At 37.5% G+C, this 21,351-nt stretch overlaps 1 protein-coding gene across 1 annotated transcript in view; it reads left to right on the forward strand.

Moving 5' to 3' along the window:
• Window positions 1-15,120, forward strand: part of WHSC1 (Wolf-Hirschhorn syndrome candidate 1) — a 33,225-nt gene extending 18,105 nt beyond the window's left edge. The window contains exons 3-8 of the mRNA XM_010015726.1: window positions 1,943-2,109; window positions 2,480-2,971; window positions 7,380-7,524; window positions 10,090-10,208; window positions 13,242-13,323; window positions 14,327-15,120. Of these exons, the coding sequence (XP_010014028.1) occupies window positions 1,943-2,109; window positions 2,480-2,971; window positions 7,380-7,524; window positions 10,090-10,208; window positions 13,242-13,323; window positions 14,327-14,487 (1,166 nt within the window). The 3' untranslated portion in view covers window positions 14,488-15,120. The remainder of the gene's footprint in view (window positions 1-1,942; window positions 2,110-2,479; window positions 2,972-7,379; window positions 7,525-10,089; window positions 10,209-13,241; window positions 13,324-14,326) is intronic.
• Window positions 15,121-21,351: the final 6,231 nt, after the last annotated feature.

Consider the following 21,351-nt stretch of genomic DNA (forward strand, 5'->3'; position numbering starts at 1 on the left):
CTTCTAAATGAGTTCATGTATTTTATTAAAACAAGCAAAAGTATCAGCTTCCATTGTTATGAACAGAGCAGGGCATTTACTTGTCACTAGAGATTTCAGTAACTTTGAAATATGTATTTCCAAGTGTGGGAAAGCAGTGTTTTTGTGGTTTAGTTTTTAAAAAATCTAGTTTTCCAGGGTGGTATTGAGAACTTGGAAAATGGACTAGAATATACATCGAAAATTTGCATTGGAATTACAGATTTCCAGGGTGAAGGGAGGAGTCTAAGCATGTAGGATTGGAAATCTGAATCATCCTGACACATGGGAGGTGTAGCCTGAAAAACAAACCCCTCAGTTCAGTAGGAACAGGGGTTGGGTTTTTATAGTGGTTGGTGATCACGCTGGGAAATGAGTGGAAAGCTGCATTTTCACAGAGAGGAATCAATCAGAATAACCTATTGTAGTTTTCTCTGCAGAAAGACCAAAATCACACTGACGTAAGTTAATAGTGCTACTTGAAAAGCATGAATTAAATCCTTTGCTTACCAGTGGTAGCATGGCCTCAATGGGAGCATTTGGTTTTTTTAATTCCTGTTTGGGCCATCTAATTTAAAGAAACGTGGACCAAACAGGAAGTTCTGAGGACAGCATGAGTAGACATATAGGAGACTGCCTGTCTGCTCAGGCAGACCGAAGGAGCTGGGGTTGTTTAATCTGACAAGGAGGAGCTAAAGGAGGACCCAGTAACTGGCCTTTTAAATAACTTAAGCTAGATGCAAAGAAGAAAAGGCATAAACTCTTCTTGTTCTGGGAAGAAGAGAGCTTGGTAGCAATGAATATTTAGACTATATATTAAGAACTTGGAAGGGATAAAATAGTGAAGCATGGGAGTTGATTGCCTGGAGAAATGGTGTGGTCTCATTCATAGGTTTTTCAGAGCAGATTGAATGAGGATCTCTAGTACTATAGCTAGATTCAGTGTTAGTAGTAAATTAAATGACTTCTTGAGAACACTTTCAAGCTTTCATACAGTTGTTGCAATGGTTCTTATAAACTCCACGGGCAAATTTTTCATGTAGCAGTCTTTCAGAGTTTTGATCAGGCAGTCCCTGTGATTTTAGCCGTTGGATTATTAGGTCTATTATGACATAATAGATCTAATATTACTTTGAGAGAAATAAAGCTATTTATTTGTTCCTAACTGAATTACTCTGCCCCTTGAAAGGAGCAAGGTTTATGCTTCATTATCAAGAGTCTCTGTGGTAGATTTTTCTAAGAAACTATAGAAATCAATCTAGCGAAACCCCAGTGTCGTATGTCTGAATGCAACCTGCAGAGTACTAACAGAAAGAAGGTTGTATGCCTGTGCCTTACTACAGCGAGACAGCGTTCCTCTTTACAATGCTAGAAGAATGACTGTTTCTTGCCTAGGTTTCAGAATTGTTCTCTTACCTTCCCACTTGCCCTTCCCTCTCTTCCACCATGCAAATCCTTTTCATTTGTTGCTTTGATTCCTTAAAAGCTTGGTTAAGATGAAGTTGTGATTTCAGATGTTAAAACTAGCTGAAGTGTGTATTTCTGCTTAAGGATATTGTAAAGTTTAGGTAAGTCAGAGATGAGGCTGAGTGCACCAGCTGTCCAAGCTTTGGAAACTCAAATGTAACATTTTCAGAAACATCCAGGCCTGCTTGTAAGTTAAAAGCACTGACAGACAGTTTTAACCTTCAGTTAATTTACTAAAGCATATTGTTTTTTGGAGTTAAACTATTGGGCTTTTGTGTCCAAGTCCATAGATTACAGCTCAGAGAGCTTCAAGCCGGTTAAGTGGGTTTTTGAAAGGTTAACCAGTTGTACTGTGGTTTTGTCATGGTAACTATAGCAGCTTACAAAAGACTTTAAGTCTGAAAGTGCCGAGAACAACCCAAGTTGTATCTTAAATACACTCGTTTTTAATTTTCAGGACAGAAAAAGAGTTTTCGTCAATATCATGTTCAGTTTTTTGGAGATGCCCCAGAGCGAGCCTGGATATTTGAGAAGAGCCTTGTGCCCTTTAAAGAAAAAGACCAGTTTGAACAATTATGCCATGAAAGTGCAAAACAAGCCCTCACTAAAGCAGAGAAAATAAAGGTAAGAAGCTACCAAGTCAGACAAGACTTGCTACTTTTTATTTTACTGTTAGAGATATATACAGCTATAAATTGATGTTCTAGAGAGCTTTAAAGACAGCTTGTTTTACAGAGGCCTGTAGTTTTATACTTCACTTAGAGATGTAAAGAATGGAATGATTTGCCACTGTTTATTACTTACAAAAAAATCAGTTACTCTTCTGCTTTGTCATTGATTCATGCATGGTACCAGTACTATCACATACAATTCCATTTTAATGTCTGAATGATAATTATACATTACACTTAGTCTCTTAGGATTGTTTTTTGTTACTCTTGACATTTGCCATCAGAAGTGGGCAAATTTCTCACACTGCCATCTTACCTTGCAGATGTTAAAGCCTGTTTCAGGGAAACTGCGGCCACAGTGGGAGATGGGTGTTAAGCAAGCAAGTGAAGCAGTAGGCATGACAGTGGAAGAACGGAAGGCCAAGTACACCTTCATCTATGTTAGGGACAGACCTCATCTGAATCCTCGAGTGGCAAAGGAAGTTGGCGTTGCTGTGGAACCCCTGGAGGAGGTAGATGAGTCGTCTTACTCGAACGAAGAAACCACTCAAAATCTGAAATCCATGAAGGAGTCTGGCATTCCTAACAAGAGGAGGAGAAGGACATCAAAATTGTCAACCACTGATGATATGGAAGAAAGCACTCAGTCAGGGACTAAGGATACGACTCCTCAAAAGTCATCCGAACAGGCAGAATCCAAAAGAGGGATAGGCTCCCCTCTCAGTAGAAAGAAAACTCCAGCATCTACTCCACGAAGCAGAAAGGGCGATGCAGTATCTCAGTTTTTGGTCTTTTGTCAGAAGCACAGAGATGAGGTTAGTCTCGTTTCACCGTTATTGTTGTTGATTGCCTCTTCTCATTTCTTTATTTAAAGAATTTTCTTTAGTTGACAAAAAATAGTTACTACTGTAGAATACATAATATTCCAGCTTTGACTAGATAAGCCTGCATCAAATCTTTGTACAGGAACAGAGAAAGAAGGGAATGTAGATGAGCATTATAAACAAGATAGTAATAATGCCATTGTACTTGAATCATAAGTCATATTAATATCTTCCCACATAATCTTATAGCCCTTTGTATTAGCCATAAATATTTTTAATGTAAGTAAAATGTATAGCTATGCTTACATACACTTAGGCAAATACAACAAAGATTGTGCTGTTTATAGCAATCTGTTTGTGGTTAGCTTATACATTCTTTCTGAAGATGTGGCTCACTTCCTTTGGTGCATTCCCTTGTCTCTGAGCTCCTCAAACTCCATTTACCTACCTAGAATCTTTTGCTGAGCTTCAAAAGAATCTAGTTACCAAAGCTTGTGAAAATCACTGTCAGTGTGCAATCTGCTGGGACAGAAATGAGGTCCTCTTGAGAGGATTGCACTTGAAGACAAGGTAGAATAAATACATACCTTAATATCAGTGTTTCTATGTTGTATGGAAGTCAGTTGGATGTCATTCAATTTAGGATCTTTTTAGATCATTGCAACTTAAGCTAATATAGAGAAAGAAAATAAACACGTGTTACACAGTGTTACATACACCTTTTGGTGGCTTGGGTTAAATTGAGAGAAGCATTTGCAGTTCGGTTTGCTGGCTTCAGAAAGGAAAGAGGTTTGTAGCCAGACTGTTAAGTGCAGATTTTGACATAGTCATTATGAAAAACTGCATGGGTAAATCATCTATTTCACGTTTGAGAGACCTGAATTCTATTTCCAGTTCTTCTATAAGTAACCTTCTTCTATAAGTAACCTCTCATATGATGGCAAAAGGGAATTTCCTTGGCCTTTAATGTAGGTAGCAAGAAGTCTTGTGCAATATTGAGGGACATGAAATTATTTTACTGGAAGAAATTAGATTGTTATGACTGGTTTTATGGACTCTTAGCCAGACATCTTACCGCAGAAGAGACGTGCTGAGTCTCTGATGTTGTATTTCTATTTTCTGTGCCATTTATCAAGCTTGACTCCCTACTACAGTTATACTGTAATTCTCAAATTAATAGATGGAAAATATGAAGATGATTACAGTATTTGACATTGAGGAATTGCTTTGTCTTCAGTGTCATTACGGGAAGCTGAAAAACTTGTATGAACTTGAAAATCTTGGTGATGATAGTGGTTAATGTTACACAGAGTTCAGTAGAAGGAAGCAAGTTTCAAAATACTATGTGTTTTGTATATAAAATATACATACAAATCATCCTGACATTTCTGCATAAAATACCTACTAATAAGATCAGTCACAAAAACCCAAAGCCACCTGATTGTGTGATGCATTTTAATGGGTACAGAAGCACTTCTGCATGTAGAACAGAACTAGTTTGTGAAAGCTGCAGATATCAGGTGACTGCACATAACTCCCTCTAACCCATCAGGGCAGCAGAACTTGTCTTTCATTTCTCTTGATTTGAAGTTAACTGGCAAAGTGGGAAATACCATATTAGATATGCATACTTCTTGCAGAGAACTTGTTACCTGTGTACACTTCCAGCCTGTCATGTTGCTTTTAAAGTGACAGTTTTGTGCCTTTGGTGGAAGTTGGAGATTGTATCTTAACTAGTCTTCGGAGTTTCCCCTTCCATTAGGCTTACCTAGTTCAACTTGCATGATGTGCTTTCCATTCAAGACTGTTTTTTCACTGTTGTAGGTGTTCTTATGCTGTGGAAGGAGTGGAAATGTTGGCTAAAAACCAGACCTGTTTTTGAGCTACTTGTATTGGTGGCATCTAAGAGTTTAGTGTATAGCTCCGTTAGTATTTGCATGTAGAAACTTAGAAGAAGGGAAAATTACGGATTCAGAAGAGGCTTTCTGGCCCCAGACTTGGGAAGGGATAGAAGTGAATGGAAAGGAATGATTGAAGACTTCTCTTCTGGGGTCTCTGATAATTACAAGCTCTCTTAGAGGTAGAGCGTTTCTGCTGTGTCTTGCTTAGAGTCTGACTTTGTATGGTGGTAGGATTCATATATGAGTTTGATTTTACTGATTGCTGGTTTTGTGTTGCTTTTTCTGGGGACAGGAGGGTGAGGAATAGTTGAAATTTTTAGAAATGAATGATGGGTGTTGGATGAACTGCTGGAAAATGTTTTTGATGATTTAAGAGGCATGATTTCCTAAGGGAAGCATTGAAAGCTTGGAGCGCTTTCATGGTTGTAGTGACACATAGAAGTATTTTGTACTGTTACCACAGGAATAAAGATATATTTTGTAATATTGGCATTCTTACGCACTTCCTCTGTGAAATATAACCATAGTAGTCATTAGAAAGGAATGTCTGACTTGAGATAAAGGTATATCATTCAGTGAGAGGCAGACAGCTATATTCTTTATATTAATTCATTGATTTGGGCCTTGAGTCTGTTTTGAGGTAAATCAAAAGTTATTTCACTGGTAGGGCTTACAGTTGAAGGTTTCTGCATGTGTAAGGAGTTGTTGAACATAAAGACAAGTAAGACTGAAGTAAATATGCTTTGCTTGATGAGCTAGGATGTGCCTGGTCTACTTGCCGTGTTTTCCACGCCTATTCCATCTTTGATTGATGCTAATTCCCAGGTCCAAGAAAAGATCTTCCATGTGTTCTGTAGCATAGTTAAGCTTAGAAATAAATACCTGGAAGAAGTGCATGGTTTTCATGTACATCAAGATACATGATAAATCATTTCCAGTATGCATGGTGGGATTGAGTATTACTATATGAAGAGTTCAGTGATGACTGATGAGCATTTTCCTTGGAGGCCTTCTTTGCAAGGATCCCTTCACCATTAAGAACCATGAGTGTATTTTGCTTGTCATTCCACAGCCAGTTGAAAGTTGGTTTTATTTGTATTTTGGTGGGACTGAAGGTGATGTTACACCATATCTCATTTGCGTGAATAAAGCTGGTTATTTCTTAGAGAAATAAATAACTCTGTGCACTAGTTGAGCACAACTCTCTTAGCAGCAATGGTCAAAATTGATGCTGATTCCTAAAGAAGTGAGATTTGCGGGAGGGGTATCTTGCAGGTCTGCCTACATTCTCACCTCTCAGGCCTCCAAAGGTAGTTTTATTCGCCAAGCTTTATGCAGGTGGGTTATGCCAGATAGAAGCAAGAGAACTCTTTGTACTCTACTAGGGGAAAATGATGTTATGAATTCCCCTACTAGACACTGAATTAATCCCAATGGAATGAAAGTGCTATAACTGCTTTAAACCCAGGAAAAGCTTCAGTCACACTTTTACCCAGTTTGACAACAGGGAATGCAATTTTAAGGCACTAACTCCTAAGAAATTTGGTTTAATCATTTCACCACAGAAAATTTGCATTTCGGTTCTGTCAAATGGTGTTACTGTTTGAACACTCGGCTTTGTTGGCCTCATTTTTACTTTGCTCCATGATTTTGGGGTATTGGTTGCATCACTCCAGTACTAGGATTTTGGAGAATGCTGAATAATGAGGTCAGAAGGGTTGTTTTGAAGCTACTGTTTCATTTCTGTAGATCATATAATAGAGCTTTATGAGTTCTATGATTAGTCAAATCTGGGTTTCCTTAAGTAGAAGTATGGGAATACTGAATTGAGTTTGGGAGAGTTTTTCTTTGTTTTTCATACTGATTTTCTGTTTGTGTTGAATAAATTTCTAGAAATTCTCTTTTAAATTCCATGTTGATGGCTGTTACATGTCATGCTCATTAAGAAAAAATGCACAGCTCTTCATGTTCCTAATATTCATGTACATAGTATAAAATGATGAATTAATACAGGAAAATGTTGCATCAGATAGTAGCGGGTGTAAATCTCTATTAGATGTATTAATTCTGTGTTTAATGAATTCTCCTATGAAATGATGGATGTCTCTGTAGACAAACATATACTCCAATATTACTTGTTTCTCTTTTGTGGTATAGATTTAAACTCCATCCAGAAATAAAACAATTTTTTTGGGGGGATGACCACAAGACAAGATTAACACTCCATTTTTTGAATGTTTAAAGGCACCATAGATACTTCCAAAATTACTGGTGTGATATAACTGCGTATGCTAGTAGATCTTTTTGTTTTTAGAAAGACAGAGAGAGAAGTGGTTATTCAAAGGAAAACTGGATACAGAAGGTTTTAATCTGGTTCTGTCTCAGCAGAAACGTTAGATAACTTGTTTGTATCCAGTTTTCCAAAGCAATAGGTGAATGTACACCATTCTTTTTAATGGTCACCTCGTTTTAATACAACCCTATTTCTGCATGTATAGGTGGTTGCTGAACATCCAGATGCTTCAAGTGAGGAGATTGAAGAATTGCTCGAATCGCAGTGGAACATGCTTAGTGAAAAACAGAAAGCTCGCTATAACACAAAGTTTGCCATAGTGACCTCTCCCAAATCTGAAGAAGACTCTGGTAAACGTAAAACTGTGCTAGTGTACTCTAACTAAATTTGATATACATAGTGGCGTTAAACTAAGCACATATTTGAGACCTGTAGGGCAAACGGCTTTCACTGTTTTCCAGTTTTAATTCTTGGTGTTTGTGCCAATAGCAAAGGAATGCCAATGGTTACAATAAACACAACCCATGAAGTCTACATTTCTTGCTCATTGTTCTGAAAAGTTGTTATATGTAAACCTGCTGTTTAGAGATTGCTGATTTCTCATTCTTCTTCTGCCCATAAGCAGCTGCCATTGCATCCACTGACAGTTATGAGTGGATGGTGGGAAGGGAAGACGAAGTGTTGCTACTAGTAAAATTTGAGGGGTTTTCTTCATAGAATACTTAGGAAATGGTTTAAAAAGTTTAATCAGTGCTATACGTTTTCTTCATATATATCTAAAGTAATTACCTCATATCACCATCAACTCAGGAAGTATTCCAAACTTTATTCTGAAACTTTCATCCATTTGGCATTTTATTGTGCTACTCAAAGTTTGTAGGACATTGTACAAGATTGTAAATACTCTTTTTTTCTCTCTCCCTTTCTTTGTTGCTGTTGTCTAGCATTTGGGTTTGATAAACAGTCTCAATGATTCTGCAAAATATTTGAGGGGGTTTGGAGTCACTTATTTGAGAAAGAAGGAGGAAGGTAGTTTGGCATTTGCATGAACTTTTATAAAATTTAGCTATAATTGTTCAAATTTAAGTAGCTTTACAGCACTGTAAGAAGACTTACGATGGAAGTATTAGAAGCCAACAGGTGCTGCTTTGGGCAATGACAAGAATGAGAGGGAGTGTTTGAAAGTTTGTGAGACTTGGAAAAACTTGTATAAAAATGGCAGTCAGTTTTGTTAACTGTGTGTGTGTGAAATAACATCATTTTGTGGAAAACTGAAAAGTTTTTAACTTAAAATTTTAAGTGTTAAATATTTGGATATCAGTTTAAAAAAAAAACACATTCTGTATCTCTCAAGGTTCATCATTGAAGAATATTGGAGAGGCCAAACGTAAAGTGTTTCAAGACTCACCTAAAAGGAGATCAAGATCCAGAAGTAATTGAAATTTGTGTTGTGTGCAAATAGTTCATCATTATAAGTAGCTATTGAGTGTATTTTTTTATGTAATCGCCCACGTATCATAATCTCTTTATTTTTATCTCAGATGTTGTCTTCCTTGACGTTAGAATTTTAATGGATCCCAAATTAAATATCTAAACACTGTAGTGCTGAATTTTGTTCACCTTCCTCAGTGTCATATTGCAAGAAATGTAATTGAAATTGTACCTGTACCAGGTGTTTCTAGTACATATATTGTGTACATTTATAGTTATCTGCAGATGAAAACATGTCAGCTCAATTGTTCCCTACCCAGATCCTCTTACCTTAAACTTGGAAGAATATTGTGGGATTTCTTTTGCTGGCTTTTTGTAAGTAGCAGGTTCTCCTGGAGCCATTTCAGTCTGCTTTGTGGATTGAGAGTCTGATAATAGAGTATGTCCTAGATTGTTTAAGATAAGAACATTAATTTGAAAATTATCCATATTTTCAAGTTGCTATATTTTTTTATACTTACAGCCATTTGTTCCCACTGGAATAGAATGCTTGTAGCTGTAGGGCAGTTTTCAGTTAACATGTTTGTGCCCTTGGAGCTTGCTAATCTTCATGCTAATAATACTCTATAGCTTCATAAACTAGACAGTACTGGAGAGTGTAATAATGTTGTCATTTCAACCTGATGGAGCAGACCACTTCCTAAACCTTCATCTGTCTTTTTGAGGTAAAGTGAGTGCAAATAATAGCTGAACCTGTGGAAGGGGAATGTAGGTTAGTCACCGATGTTTTGTAATTTAGCAGCTGCTTGAACTTTACTGTGAACAATCACCTAAATACGTGAATAAGTCCGTTGGTTTAAAATGGCCAATGTGATTCTGTTCTTAGGATTTTGGTTCACAAAGGAAGGGGATCTTACAGTCTCCTGTGAAATATAAGTAAGCTTGTTAGAGAGAGTCTGGAACTGCCATATCAGGAAAAGAAAATTAATCTGTACACTTGGTGATATCTTATCTTTTCCAGAGGCCCCTTAATAGATGTCACCAGTATCTTCATCTCTATCATTTGGAGAACTTTAAGGACACTTAAGGAGGAGACTTAAAAATTCATTTCAGTGATAAGACACTATTACAAAGTGGGAGGAAAGTTAAAAGCTGTAGAGATCAATCGTGCAGTCTGACAATATGAAACAAATGTTGGGCAGTAAGATTCGGATCTTAAACTGGTGCTTATACAAGTAGCCTTTGTCTTTCTAAAATAGCTTGAGTATGAAGCAGTTGATTTGGTTGTGTTCTAGAGTTAGTCTTCAGCACCAGAAACCAGACCTTAAGCAATAAGAGGTCATTAAACTGTTGTTAATGTTTAACCATGTTTTAAAAATAATGACTGAAAGAAAAGTAACTTAAATAACCAGATCAGTTCAAAATAATTTGAAAGTGGGTTTTAGATTATTTTTCATGTAAGTTTCCCCATCCCCCATCCCAAGGTAACTTACATGGAAATAAAAGAAAACAAAAAAAGAGGACAAAGGAACCTACAGAAGATTTTGAAGTTCAGGAAGCACCTAGGAAAAGACTCAGGATGGATAAACAGAATAATCGGAAGGTAATTATGTTGTTGGTTTGTTTGGGTTGATTTATAGCAGCACCAATCACATTGCTGTAGTTAAGTTTGTCAGCATTTCCGTTTTCAGGGTTAAAACAGTAACCAAACTGTGGTAAATATTCAGAGATACATGTGAGCTTATTGCTGTGGGGTTTTTTCTTTGGGTTTGAGGACGGAGGTATGACAATTGCACTTGCTACTTAAAACTGTGGTGACAATGTGTGTTGAGAAAATCTCTTTCCCGAAGGAACATGCAGAGGCATGACCTTTCTGTGTTGTCATGCTGTGTAGTTCTTTTTCTTTCCTCCTGAATTGGGAGTTCAGAGATGTATACAGAGATGTAAAAAAGTATCTTTAGTCAATACTTGATTTAGACAATTGGGGGAAGGGGGAGAGGAAAACAAGCAAAGCAGAACAGAAAACCTACTTTTCAAGAACCGGAAGCCTATAGGACATTTTTGGGTGGCATGCTGACCCATTTCTTAACTTAAAAAGCTGCAGTAAATATTACAGTATAGTTATTGCACAAATCACGGCTCCTTCCTTTAGGTTGCTTGTGAGGATGAGGATTTGCTGTACATAGGTCACTAAAACTATGGACATGGATACAGCCCAAATCTTATAGAGACTTAAGCACAGGTTTATTTAGTCATGCATGTAGACTAGTGAACTTTATGGGTTTTATTTGTGTGGAAAACTCAGCTCAAGTGTTTTCAGGTATGTTATCATACTGTAGTGTATCACGGACCTCATCTCAGGACTTCAGTAGTACTGTGATTAAACGAAATAACCTAAGATAAGGAAAGGTAGTGGATTTATTTTTAAATGAATTATGGAGGCCACATATGTCAGTTGGGTAGGCTGGTTATATCTGTTGGTATCGTGGGTATTCAGACAACTTGTCTAGAGTTCAGTATAAGAATAAAGAGCATTTCAGATAGCCAGGCTTAAGGCACAAAGGTAATTCTTACAGAAGTGTGTTTACTTTGCAGAAAGAAGGGCCAAAACTAGCTTTTGCTCTTCTTGCTCTAATGGGTTAGTTGTTAAATATTCATCTCATATCCTAGGAGAATTTTTTGGGTCCTTTTTAAACTTCTCTCATTGAGGTGCATTCACTGTAATACACGAGATCCATGGAATCATTAAGTTTACGTATTGTAATTAATTCCTGCTTTGAAGTCCCTGTTTTGCTTGCCCCTAAAGTTACTTCTTTACTGTCCCACCAGCATTTGTACACGATGGTTAGCCTACGTTATCCCAAGTAGGATGAAAGGTGGTTGTAGTATATTTCATGCAGAGGAAGTTCTGGTATCTTTGATGCTGTGGCACAGGTGTGACTATTAACAGGAAAACACATGAGATTAATTATTTCCAGAAGGTGCATACCACTAATAACGCTGACTTAGTAATGTGCATTTAAAAAGTGTTGTCCTCTATCTGGTTCGTTTATCAGAACTAGTTAGAAGGAATCTGGTGTGTGTAAATATCAGGTAATTTGGAAACATTAAATGCAGATAGCAGTGTTTGTGCTTCTGTCCACAGAAGGGTTCAGATACCGTGGAATTGCTGCTGCGTGGTTTCTTTTATGGTTTATCTCTTAGTCTTTCTCCTACCTTCACCAGCCCAGGGTACTTCTAGTATGTGCTGCTGCTTAGTAAAACATTTAGTGAATGACGGTGAAAATGTCTGTGTAATGATTCAAAAAAGCAAACTAACGAAGCACCTTCCTTCTGCTATTCCCAATTTACCTACAGGCTTTTGTTACAGTCGTTTTGGATAGGAGCAGCTTTAATGACTTGTTCTCATTACGTTTTACTTCTTGCATGAGAGTCGTCCTCTCCTTTTTGTCCTTAATTCTCATGGACAAAATCTGAATGTTCTCACACAGAGTAACTAAGCCATAAGTACCCATATGGAAGTCTTGAAAAACTAATTTGCTCATTGGTGCTTTCATGATGTATGTAAAATGCACATTAACAAAATGGGGGTTCTGTAAAGCATGCTTTAAATTTAAGAGTGAACTATACTGTACATTTGCTTTCGTTTTTACACAGAAGTGTAACAGTAATCTTTGATACTGGGAGCCTCCTGTGGCAGTAGTGGTAGGGCATGTTATCTACTGAGAAGCCAGTAAAAGCACAGTGTAGCACATCTGTGGTACAGTAGCCATTCATATTTACCTTTACAAAGGAAACCAGTTCTCTGGCCTTTTGAGGTGTTTGCCTGCACATCTTTTGTAAAGCTGCATGTCAGATGAAGAATATAAAAAGTATGTAAAACCTTCTGTTCAGTAGGATTATTCTTACGGCTTAAGTGAGCATTTGTCAGGGTAAGCATTCTTGGCTACAATTTTGGTGACGTTACTTGAATGAATGTATAAAGTACAAAAAGGAAAAGCATAGTGACATGTGTAAGGGACAGAGTGTAATTTTGACAAAGCTTTGACAAAACCTTCCCGAGTTTTCGGCCTAAACTTTTAATGGTAAATTCTCCATCTGGACCAAATTTATGCTCCCTTGAAAATAGTGTGTTTTCTTTTGGAAATGCTGAAACAACCTTAACCATAGTAATTTAAACCATGGCACTGCTATAAGTTGTGGAATTGAAAGCAAGCCTCTCTGAGATGTAAAATTCTGCACAGGGTTTATTCTCAAATTGATACACTAATCCTGCAGTTTACCTTTGATAATTGAAGGTCTTAATTTGAGCAGTTTAGACAAAGAATAGTAAGGATAATTACCTGTTTTGTGTTCATTAAGAGCTCCCCTGTTGGTATGCCGAGTTTGGGATGGATAAGCGGGATGCTGGAATACTGTGTTCTTTAATTTTCTCCTTTGTTTACGGGTTTGTACCCTGTGCTGTAAATGAGTTTTAAAAATCACTTAAATGGGGCTAGCTTAACTACGTTACCATTCAGATATTTGTAAAGACATTTTCTTTTTAATAACATAAATCCAGAAGTAATTGCCAGTTTTATCCAACCACTCATAAATTAGGAGTTTTTTTATTTTTTCATATTTTTTTTTGTGACAGAGGGAGACAAGCAATGACAAAACAGCCAAAACAAACTCTTCTAAGGTCACAGAAACCTCCTCTTCACAAAAGAACCAGTCAGGTAATGTGGTCAGAATAAGTTTTCATGTCACTTTTTCAGTTAAATAACTTTAAAATAAACAGGTTGTCTGAGGCAGCAGCTAAATTTTGCTGATGCCAGAACCAGTTACAGCCGCGATGCCACAGATGGGGCGGGGGGACGTGCCCTCTTCCTCCACTACCACCATTTTGCAGCGTTATACTTGACTGAAATTGTGTATTGCTGATTTGGAGCAGCAGTTCACAAGTTCACCATTTGATGGCACCAAATTAAAGCTATTGCCCTGTGATCTTGACAAGCAGTGATGCAAATCCTACTGCTTCAATCTGTCATTGTGCATTAGCCCCAATAAAACAAGTGCAGTGACCATCAATGTAATCAGTTACGTTCTGATTTTAGTCCTTTTAAATGATGCTTGATGGGAGGCAGTGTGGAGCGCAAGAGGGAATTCTAAATAACCTTGGACCAAAACCCAAAAGTTAGACTTGTTAATGATGCTCAAGGTTAAGGTAACTTCTGTGGGAGCATGTCTCTTTAGGTACTACAATGATTTGCTAAAGACAAGTAAGCTTCAGCAGGTTCTGCACAATGTAGAAGTGGGAACGTGCCGTAGATTAATGTCTGGTACCTGGCTCCAATATATAACTTTTAACAAAGCTTTAGTGGTACTCAGATTGTGGTAAGATCATGTAGGCCCTATAATGTATATCTGAGGAGATAACTGTTACCTCTGCTTTAAAGAGGTTGTAAGTCACAAGATATTTTAATAGAAATAAGCTTTGGGAAAAAATTCCGTAGCCATTTTAAGTACTTATTTGCTTGATAAAAACCTCTTTATTTTTAAAGTCAAGCCAAAATACAAGGTTTCAGAAATTTACTTCATGTTCTCTCAGCCCTATGTAGGTGCCCAGAAGACCTACCTAAATCACTCCTTCCTTTATCTGAAGGAGTATTTTAAATGGCTTCAGGGAGATAACGTTTTAAAGTTCCAAACTTCACTTTGTAAACCAAAATTATTTTACAGCAACGAAAAATCTGTCTGATGCATGTAAACCTCTGAAGAAGCGAAATCGGGCTTCAGCAGCAGAATCTTCAACTCTTGCTTTTAGCAAGAGTTCATCTCCTTCAGCTTCCTTAACTGAGAATGAGGTAAAAAAAAAGTGGTGTTTGCACACAGCCATTTAATTACAAAAATTATCAGGTGTGAATCTTGTTTAAAAACACAAAAATCAAAGGCGAATTCTCTAACGTTGGTGCTCTAGACAAGTTACAGTTTTGGCCTCTGTGAAACCTGTTAACGTGTGCATTGCAAATTCATTTATTGTAATACAAACGTCTGATTTGGGGACGTCGAGATATTATTGTGGTTTTTAATGTATTTACCAACAAGGTTTTAGAATTGTAACCTTCTATTAGAGGCAAAGTAAAATGCCAGTGTGTTCTGTATTTTCTTCTACAGACTTTATGTAAGTGTACTACATTAGTTACATTATGTAACTCAATATTGTCATGTTGCCATAGCTTTTATATTGAAGCAAGTTTCTTAATCCTCTATTTGATTTAGAACTGGACAGTTTTCTGAGCAGAGCCCCTTTAAGCTCAAATTAGTTTTCAGGCTGTTTAAGCGCTATTTCTCTGTGATGCAAATAGCTTCATCCCCAGTAGAGTTAAACAGGCAGTGAAGGATGTATCTTTTTGATACTTACTAATCATAGTCTTAGCTCTGCATATTTGGAACTGTAATTCTTCTCAATTGACATACAATAAATGAAATGTATGTACCAGAAGTGTATTCATATAATCCATGAAACCATTCCCCAGGTCATCTACGCTATTAAAACCAATCAGCCAAAGAGTGGCAGCATGAGGGTGAAGTATGCATGCTGTTTTGCAGGTGGATTCAGAAATTTAGTTGGTAGGATTTAGTAAAATATCCATAGACAAACAGCTTCAAGCAGTTTGTATTACAAAAGCTGTAGAGAAAATACTTTCCTGCTAACAAGGGAGTAGGGCTTCCAGCTAAGCTAGAGACTCTTTCATCTTCCCTAACGAAACGCATGAGGTGCTTAGACACTATAATAATGAATGCAGTTAAAATATCTAGACAATATTGAGTAAATGGTTTACCTTTGGGTGGGGAAAAAAGGTTGCATGTTAATGGCTGTATATCTTACTGTAACAGGAAAAATATTCTAACCAAAACCCCCATAAACTCTCCCACCTGTACCCCAATACAAAGCAAGTCCTACGGGAAATAATGTCCATAGCAGCAGTCAAGTAAAGTAATACTTGTTCTCATTTTGTTCTCTCAGTTGAGAGACTCCCATCTGTTGGCCTACCAACTTCTGCTCTTTTGGCTTTACTCCTGGGACTTGCTGTTTGTACTTGGGACCATCTATTCAGCCAGACCAGTTTAAGAAACATACTGTCTTTTTGGCTCTAAATATGCATCTCTAAGTATTACAATTTCTGGAGAAAGATTCTTCTATTTCTAGATAGCGTGTCTCTAAAATGATATCTTCAGAAATCTTTCTCGACAAAAGGTCAATTTTTGTAGGATTTGGGGTTATTTCTTAATGGTTTACATGTAAAAAAGGATATGGTTATATAGGCTGAGGTGGGAATTTTAGAACTTGGCTTTTAATTTACTCAGCTACTGCTAAACAGCATAAAATGTGAGAACAAGTAACATCGTACACGGCTCAGAGAACACAAACTAGAAAATTAATTGATTTCAAAGGTTTAAAAGGTTTTAAAATATCAAAACAATCCCAATCAAGATAACAGAAAATACACTGTCAAATATCAGAGATTTTTGCAGGGCTAGGTGCAGGCGGGGGGAGTAGATTAGTGGGGCCTAGATCCTTAGATAGTCTAAAGCTACGCTGACCTCAGCTTGTGCCAAGTAAGGGTTGGACCCAGTTTGTTTCCTATGATATTAGATATATTTGCCTTTGAATAAAACAAAAATGTCAGGCATGTGTTTCTGAACTTGCTGTTGATCCATTCTACAAAAACCCAGGAAATACATAAGTTTTGGGTTGTGTGGGTGGCTTTAAAAACTTTTTTTTTTTCCCTTGTGTATATTACTTAGCACTTGTCTAAATGGCTAAATGTGTGTGTGCCCTGAGAGCGTACATCCAGAGAGGAACCTTCTCCAGAGTCTTATGGGAAAGCGTTTAAAAAACAAACACAATCATGCAATGATGAAAGCTTTGCACAGATAATGGAATAGGATGTAACTCTTCTCAACATTAAATACATTTGGTGATTAACTTTTATATTTCTGTGTTCACTATAATACTCCTAAATGTTGAGTTAGATGCTCTCTTAACAAAGACAGAAAAGGTTCTGTATATTCCACAAGCACATACACCTCCACAAGCAATACTAAGTGGATTCTGGCCGCCTTTTCCTTTCATTTCCCCCCACACTATCTGTGGACAGCTGGTTCCAGAATGGAACCTGGATATGACTGTTATTTGCCAAGGACTGTTGCTAGCTGCACACCTCTTACATCTCAGCCCATTGCAACTAAGTTCTAGGAAAGCTGTGTACAGTAAGAAGGGTGTGCTTGGTTTTTTTCTCGTTTGAAAGATGCGACTTTCTTGACCTTTTAAAAAAGTACTATTTTGGATGCTTTTTGTTGTTATTGGGGATATTTTTTACTAGTGTTTATTTGAAATACTACATAATCAGTTGAGGCCAGATTTTCAATTGATAAGTTACTTTGGGTATGTAATTTACAGAGGATAGAAGCGGGGTGGGGGTTCTTAAGAGCAATCAAACATTTATAGACTTGATGTCATCAGAGATTGAAAGGTAGACTTTCACTCCCTTCAAAAATTGTGCTTGGAACTTGTTTTAAGATGGATGGGCAGAAACAGGGAAGTGTTACACATGAATAAATAAATTTTATACCTGCATTTAACCTTGAAGTGAAATACTTAATTTTACTTCTAGGCACTTGACATCAGTAGTCGTTTCCCCCAGTACTTCATGTCAAATGTGACTCTGTTTAAAATCTAATTCCTAAAGAGCAACTGGTAGGTCAGATGTGAGAAAGATACTCAACACTTCGAATTCTCCAAAAGCTTGGAGTAGCAGACTAGTTTTTTACTGCCTATGTCAAACATGGTGTAAGCATCCAAAAGCTCATGATGTTTGTGAGAAGAGATACAGGTGATATGTTCCTGTTTCTTTTTTTACCTCAGCCCTCCACCCCCAATAATGTAGTAGGTGCCAGTAAAGAGTGTAACCAGTATTTTTTTTACCAAATAAAAAAGGCTTTACATTACCATTACTGCTGGATTATTGGCACACTGTGTGTGTTTGCATGAAATATATCTGCTTTAGCTCTTCAATTCGTTTTTATGGTTCTTGGCTGGCTTCATTAGGCTGGATGGATTTGTTGACAGCAGATAAGTGTCATGGTATCCTGCAGAGTCTAGATATTACTTCTGAACTTTGTCAAAGAAATGGTAACTTTTTTCTGAGAGAGGACAAAATAAAGAACATGTAACACTCAATTCTTAGCTAGCCTGTCATTCATCATACCCTCATGAAGTATGAGCTGACCAGCAGATGGCAGTTTAAAGAAGCCTTTAAAGAGGTTTTGGGAGGTGGTGTTTTTATCGGGAGTTCCTCCTATCTTCTGTAGAGGGAATTCTTTCTGTAACATCCAGTGTTAAAGCAAGCTCAGTTGCTGGTTCTAGTTACAACTTCTTGTGTTTCCAAGGCCTAATAATGCAAGTTACAATAATGCAAGCCTTAAGTTTTGCTCTTTTTCTGCATATTGAAGAGTAGGGTTTTTTTCTCATTACTGATTTGAGGCAGATTTGGTTTATTTGCTTTTTTTAATGGGTATTAGCATGTATACACAATGGAGAAAACACCTACCATTCTTAAAAGGTAAGGTATTTGATTGAGAAGGCAGTCATGAGACATGTACAACTTGCAACTGAAAAAGTATGTCAGCTCCATTTGTTGACACTGGAGTTTAGTTGTCCTACAGTACATAACTGAAATATTTTAGGTATGCTTAATGAAGGTTAAAATAACTGTCTTTGAGATCCTAAGAACAGGAAGGAAGAGAGGAATTAACGTTATTTTAAACAAAGTACTGGCCTACAGCAAAAATAGCTGAAGCTAACCTTGCAGGTTGTTAAAGAGAATCAGTGTGCTCCTAGCGTTCCATTCGAGCTTGCTGGGAGGGTAATTTTCTCTTCAAAACAATACTTAAGGGTAGTATAATATATATATAGTGCCACCTTTAATCCTCTGACTTAGCAGACAGTGTTTCCTGTGTTTGTTTCTGTATGCCTATAGATTTTCTTTTTGTATTTCTTCCCTGTTCCAAAGCACCAGTGAGCAGTCAGGGGTACGTTTTTGTGGAACACTGCAAGTTATTGGACTTGTGTCTTGCTAAACCTCTGCTAAAGCCTCTAACAATTGAAATGACCTGCATCACCCACCAGATCATACAGTTCGGTTACTATGCTTCTACTTTCACATGGAAAAAAAGTTCTAGGCTTGACTCTTGTTCTTTGGCAGCACGTTCTGTGTAGAAAATTAAGTTTCTTTATGTAATTATCCTCACCTTATGTATTACTTAGGCTTCAGAGTGCAGCGAATCTGTTTACTGAATGTTTACATGATGTAGGTTTTTATTCCACATCCCCTACCAAAGTATCATGAGTATCTGTAGGCAATTTTATCATGTTTTAAAATGTTCTCATAGTTTGAATTAACTTTCCAGGCAAATTCAGAAATGCATACTATCCTTATCTGAAACGTCTAACTCCTGCTAATAATAAAAATGAAACTTGTCCCAGGCCGTCTTTTTTGCTCTTACAGTACTGTGTACACTTGTGGCACTGCATACTTAAAGAATTTATCTAGTCTAGCAGTTTGGGCCAAAATACCATTCTTCATTCAGTTCAGGAATTCTTATACTGAAATAAAGGAAATGTTAACTGTAACTCAATTGGCTCTGTCAGTTTTTCTGTCTCCGTGTGGGTGCACGATAGATTGTCTTTTGAATACAGTCTGACCTGTTGTTTGTATGTTGCTTGTTGACTTACTCTCCTTTAAGTTGTGCTTAGGTTAAAATAAACCCAACCCTTTAGCCACCGAGATTTTGTTAAGAGGGGAAAAAAAAGGCAGTTGGGGTTTGTCTGTGGAAAGGCTAAAGAGTTTGCTTATCAGAACATGCATGCTTCAGCCTCTCTAAAGAAAGCTCTTGACCAGACCACTTCCTCCTGGATGACTGGTACAGCAATCACTGACTCTAAAGTCATGTCAGGGAGCCTGAGCTTGTAGCAGTGTCCTTAATTTTAAACAAAGTGAAATTTAATAGCCAATAGCATTTAGAAGTCATGGAAACATGCTTCTAAAATGCGTTCAGAAAGATGCAGTGTATCTGTTAAAGATAGCAGATGACCTGAAAGAGGATGCCACTTAACTCACTGAGTGTCTTTGACAACTTGGAAAGAGGGACAGGTCCCTCTTTGTGGGCCCTTTCTTTGATGGATCCTGCTGATCCTGCTGTGGAGGTGACTTCCCTTCCACTTTTTGGTAGGCAATCGTTTTCTGCCGTGCCTTGTTTTCATATTATATACCCCTAGCTTTAAAATAAGTATACACAGTGGATTTTTTTTTTTCCATTTGATGTTCTACAGCCAGGATTATAAAACAAGAGATGCTCAAGTATAACAGGGGGAAGTGGGAGAGTTAACTTTTTTGGCTCTGGAAAATTTTGCCCTTTAGTTGCTTTTATAGCTGCTTAAGCACAACGTGACAGAAGAACACTGTTGTCTTGAATATGGCTTTGTATGCTGAATGCTTAAGTGCTGTTAAGCAAGGATACATGAGTAATACAAGAAGTGTTTTTATAACACTGAATTAATAAAGTGAGTTTTCTGAGGAAGGATCATCAGTTTTTAATGAAAATTGGTAGCTGGAAAAGTCTGAAAAGGTGTGTGCCTTGTGGAGCAGTAACTGGTGAAGCCCATTCCAGTGTGTGCACTGTAGGTGCCTAAATGTTAGCAACTTCTTCACTCAAAATCTCCAAATTTGTTTTGAACCTTCAAGCACTGGGCAGGGAAAGCTTGTCTGATTGGGATCTAGAAGCCCAAGTGAAGCTGATAAGCCCAGAAGTGTGAGTGGTATTCACTTTGCAATTGCTAACACACAGTGAATAGTATTTGAAACTTGCTTCTGTTCCATGAGGCATGAGTTTTTGCCTTAACAAATACTGATGCTTTAGTCCTTTAGGACATCCCTTAGCCAGGAGGTGCTTTCTGGGCAGAAAACAAATACACAACCACCACCCCCCTCCCAACCCTCAGGTTAACACTGAGCCATCAAAGATGCTTTTAGAGATCATCTTTTAGAAATTAAGACTTAATCCTAAGCCTAACACAAACAGCACGTTTAATAACCAGATCAACAGCTAATTGAGGACCAGTCTTGACAAGCAGAACAGTTACATTTTTATGTTCTTAGCATGGTAAATTCTGAGGTTCTTGGGCTGCAGATTGGATGAGTACGATTGTTTATTTTCAGACCTAGAATTTTTCAACCTCTTTTTCCTTGCGGTGACAGTGTAATGGTTTTGCTGGCACTGGTACCTACTGTTGAATTTTGGAGCTTTCTGAAAGGAAGTAGAAAATCTTGATGGGAAAAACAAAATATGTTTTCCTCAGGTGGGTGAGTGGATGGAGCAAACGTCCCCATCAGTGTTTCACTTCATCCTCACCTGCCTCTTTGAAACCGAGAATCATTTGAATTTTTACATTCCAGGCTATCCTTCCTTGTCTCACGCATCACTTTGACTGGATGCCAGTGAAAATACGTCAGTACTTGTCTTTTTTTCTTTTTAAAGTGAAATCTCAGCCATCCAGATGTGGAACTAATGATACCATTTGCACAGTTCACCCACGTGATTCTGGAAATATGCAGGCTGAGCGTATGTACCAGCTTGCATCCTACCTTTTTTTTTCTCCCTGTTTTTAAGCCAGGGGCAATGAAGAGTTGGCTCACATTCCT

The sequence above is a fragment of the Nestor notabilis genome, unplaced genomic scaffold (genome assembly GCF_000696875.1).
Source record: "Nestor notabilis isolate BGI_N333 unplaced genomic scaffold, ASM69687v1 scaffold31505, whole genome shotgun sequence".
Taxonomy (NCBI): domain Eukaryota; kingdom Metazoa; phylum Chordata; class Aves; order Psittaciformes; family Psittacidae; genus Nestor; species Nestor notabilis.